This window comes from Limulus polyphemus, unplaced genomic scaffold (assembly GCF_000517525.1).
Source record: "Limulus polyphemus unplaced genomic scaffold, Limulus_polyphemus-2.1.2 Scaffold8490, whole genome shotgun sequence".
Taxonomy (NCBI): Eukaryota; Metazoa; Arthropoda; class Merostomata; order Xiphosura; family Limulidae; genus Limulus; species Limulus polyphemus.
In genome coordinates, this window is record NW_013674100.1 from 4,008 (window position 1) to 7,806 (window position 3,799).

General features: G+C 34.1%; 1 protein-coding gene across 1 annotated transcript in view; it reads left to right on the plus strand.

Annotated features, from left to right (window-relative positions):
• The first annotated feature begins 1,503 nt into the window (after positions 1-1,503).
• LOC106475380 overlaps positions 1,504-3,799 on the plus strand; it is a 25,443-nt gene continuing 23,147 nt past the window's right edge. Inside the window, exons 1-2 of the mRNA XM_013936062.2 lie at positions 1,504-1,555; positions 2,196-2,305. Of these exons, the coding sequence (XP_013791516.2) occupies positions 1,504-1,555; positions 2,196-2,305 (162 nt within the window). The remainder of the gene's footprint in view (positions 1,556-2,195; positions 2,306-3,799) is intronic.

Consider the following 3,799-nt stretch of genomic DNA (forward strand, 5'->3'; position numbering starts at 1 on the left):
GCTGGAAGGGCCAGCAGTTCGGAGATGGAATTGGCTACAGCCCGCTGCTTTGGAATTGACTGCCCTAATCATAGAATTGGATACAGCCCGCTGCTTTCGAAACGACTACCCTAATCACTAGGTCTTCCCATCAAAAAAGTTTATCATTACCAATGAGATTGTTGAATCATAACAGAAGGAACTTTGCACATTTATCAAGATTTGAGAAATAGGTCATAGTTAAAAAAAATGTCAAATATTTATAATTTATCCCTATGCAAAATATAGTAAGTTCAAACCGGAAATACGTGCAAGAAATTAATTTGCATAAAACGTGGTTTTGTGAGGATTGTTAAAGAGATTGAGGAGTTATTTATAACATCACTGAAAAGCTCGACTTTTTACTGAAAAAAAAAATATTTTATTTGTTTGTAGTTCAGCACAAAGCTGCACAATGGGCTATCTGTGCTGTGCCCACGAAGGGTATCGAAACCCGATTTCTAGCGTTGTATGTCCGCAGACATACCGCTGTGCCACTGGGGAGCAAAAAATACTTCAAATTACTTTACTGTACCGTTTTTAATTATTTTTTCCAAAGGGGCTTACTTTAATTGGCCCATGTATTTGCAATGCTAAATCGTGAAAAGTCGCGCACTAATGTTTTCTTATTGCATGGGCAGGAGGGAGGGGTTACTTGCTAAACTTCCCCCATCTTAAAGAAACTACTGATAAAAAATGGGTTAAAGGAACAGGTCTTTTTTTTAATATTGCTCGATGAGATCTCAGAAGCCTTCGTTTGTTAACCACTACACAATATTATTCGCCATCCTATCATCAAACATGCTCGCCCTTTCATCCGTGGGGGTGTTATAATGTGACGGTCATTCTCACTCTTCGTTGGTAAAAAAGTAACCTACAATTTTAGAAAATTTTTGTTGATGGTATATCGAAATCTTTATAGATACAATTTATGTAAGATATATTGTTATACAGACACTTGGATTTAATAAATAATACCAACAAACCTTAACTAGTTCCAATAATAAACTTACCAGGTGAGAGTACCTCTTGGCACGAGAGGTCGCTGCGATCAGCTGGTAGTTGTGAATTCCACATTAGGTGTCGCTGTAGTTCCTCCCTATCTTCTGAATGAACGAGTTCGTACACGCTTTGGTGGCAAATGTCGGACTAAGAAGAGAAAATATTTCATCACGCAATTTAATTTGTGTACAGAGAGATATGTAGCTTGTCATCGAGACAAAAAGTGAGACTGACACAAGAAAGTGCATTTTTTTCATCATTTAAGGGAAAGTACACAATCACCAAAAAATAAAAGGTTGTTCAAATTAGTTGCAGAGAGAAATCGGATCGAAAAATTTGTCCAAATAGATAGCGTAAAAATACTGGAAATATCAGCGAAAAGGGGGGTGGGGAAGGTAATCATTTTGGTTCAAAAATAGGCATAAAATGCCAAGAAATCAAGTTTCATATTTGTCAAAATAAGAAAGAAATATGTCAGTGAAAATGGATACTCAAGTTGGTTTCGACAAGGAAAGAAATATACCAGAAAAGGATAGTAGGCCTTATTCAAAAAAAGAAACAACTTCAAGGAAATAAAGAATAAAACGTACACGGAAATAACAGTAGCGATACTAATATGTAGAGTAGTTTACAGTTCGAAAATAGTGTGAAGTTTTTAAGTTGGTCATTCAGTTTATGCAGAAGAAACATTATTCTGTTACTCTTGTGGGTGATAAACTTATTAATTTATACTAGCCATCAAATTAGTATCTTTATTGCAACAGTAATTCTATAAATACAGGATTTCTAGAGTAATACAGAAGAATTCTAAACGCACACACCGAAATCTATAATACCACTTGTCTTAGGCCTAACATTAGTTAAGCCTTTATTAAGTACGGCCTATATTCGATAAAGAGATAAATTAACACTGTAATTTATGTACGTTTTTTTGCTTTAATCTAGTTAGGGCTAAACTTTACTGTACTTAATACTATCAATAAATAAATTTATAATTTTATTCTAGAATTTAAAGTTAGACCTTTTTAAAAACTTTCAATACCTGGTCGTACAAAGTGTATACTAAAGCATATTTACATCCGCTTTTCGTTTGCATCAATTGAAATGAAGTGCGCGCGCATTTTCAAGACAAGCAAAAACTGAGTATTATTTATTATGTAGATCTACCTGAATAGATATTAATAAAATCACATGTGCTTATCTTTCACTAGAAAACTGTCATCATCTGGAGAGAAACTTCACTGTCCGGTTTCGCTGTTTACTTGACAATACGTCGGGATTTCTGGTAAGTATTACAATATATATATGTTTACTCATTTTGTTAAGTTGTGACGTTACCAGTTATTTCAGACTTTCTCTCTCCATTCTAGTATTTTATAAGAACTGAGCAATTCTGCTACACATAATTAACTTTAGGAAAGTATTAGTGTTAAGTAATATATAGCTGGCAATATTTAAACAATATGTGGTACTTATAAGTATTATATAAACCTTGAGAAATTCTGGTAGCCCATATGGTGCCTAATGTAATTCTCCAGATCTTCTGTCAAAATTTAAGTAATATGTTTTTAAAGTATCTTAAAACGTGTGGATGGTTCACTAATCTCAAACCCAGAACGCTTTCAAACTTCGGTTCCATTTGCTATTTGTTTTCAGTTTCGGTGTCTTACAAGTTTGTATATTGCAACTTCCCTCAGATCCCCCAAGACCTGTTAATTTAGAATAATTAATGATATAAAACAATCTAAGCATTAATTTGGTTGAAAATGCTTGTGATGTGCCATATTTTAAGATTTTGGACAAGGGCAGTTGTGAGTAATAAATAAGAAATGGATATTACAATTGTAGAAAAAAGAAACTGGTTGATGTGTCGTATTTCAAGATTTTGGTTTGGTTTAAATTTCGCACAAAGCTACACGAGGGCTATCTCCGCTAGCCGCTCCTAATTTAGCAGTGAAAGACTAGAGGGAAGGCAGCTAGTCATTGTCACTCAACGCCAACTCTTGGACTACTCCCTAACCAACGAATAATGGGATTGAGCGTAACATTATACAGCCCCCACGGCTGAAAGGATGAGCATGTTTGGTGAGACGGGGAATTCGAACCCGCGAGTCGAGCGCCCTAACCACCTGGCCATGCTCAAGATTTTGGACAATAGTGGTAGTGAGAAACAAATAAGGAATGGATATAAAAACCACAGTAAAAACCAGCTTGTAGACAGGGTTTATTTTAACGTGCAGTAGACCCATACTTGTGCAGTACTAAAATTTATAATAAAAACTCCTATGTCATATAAAGAAACAAGAAAGCAATGCATGACCATGATACCGAAAAGCAAAAGTGCCTTTATTTACTGTTTATATGACAAGAAGTATATTTTTAATTTTACATATACTGATTAGAACTTTGTTTTAAAATTTTTGTCAAATACTAAGATGGTTAAAACTTAAAACACTGTGTTTATATGACAAGAAATACATTTTTAGTCTTACATATGTTTAATAGTACTTTAGTTTACATTTTGTGTCAAATACTACAATACTACATGAGCTTACATGGTAAAGGATGGTTAAAAGACTTAAAACACTCGTAAATGTAAAACTATGCTGAATTGTACTTTAATTTACATTTTATGTCAAACACTACATGGTAAAAGATGGCTAAAACAGTAAAACTTTCATAAATTCAAGATTTGCAAATAATGCCAAGTTGTATCCAGCATATAATCTAAAAACAAATGCTTCTCAGACTCAGAGAATCTCAAACACTGGGTCATGGC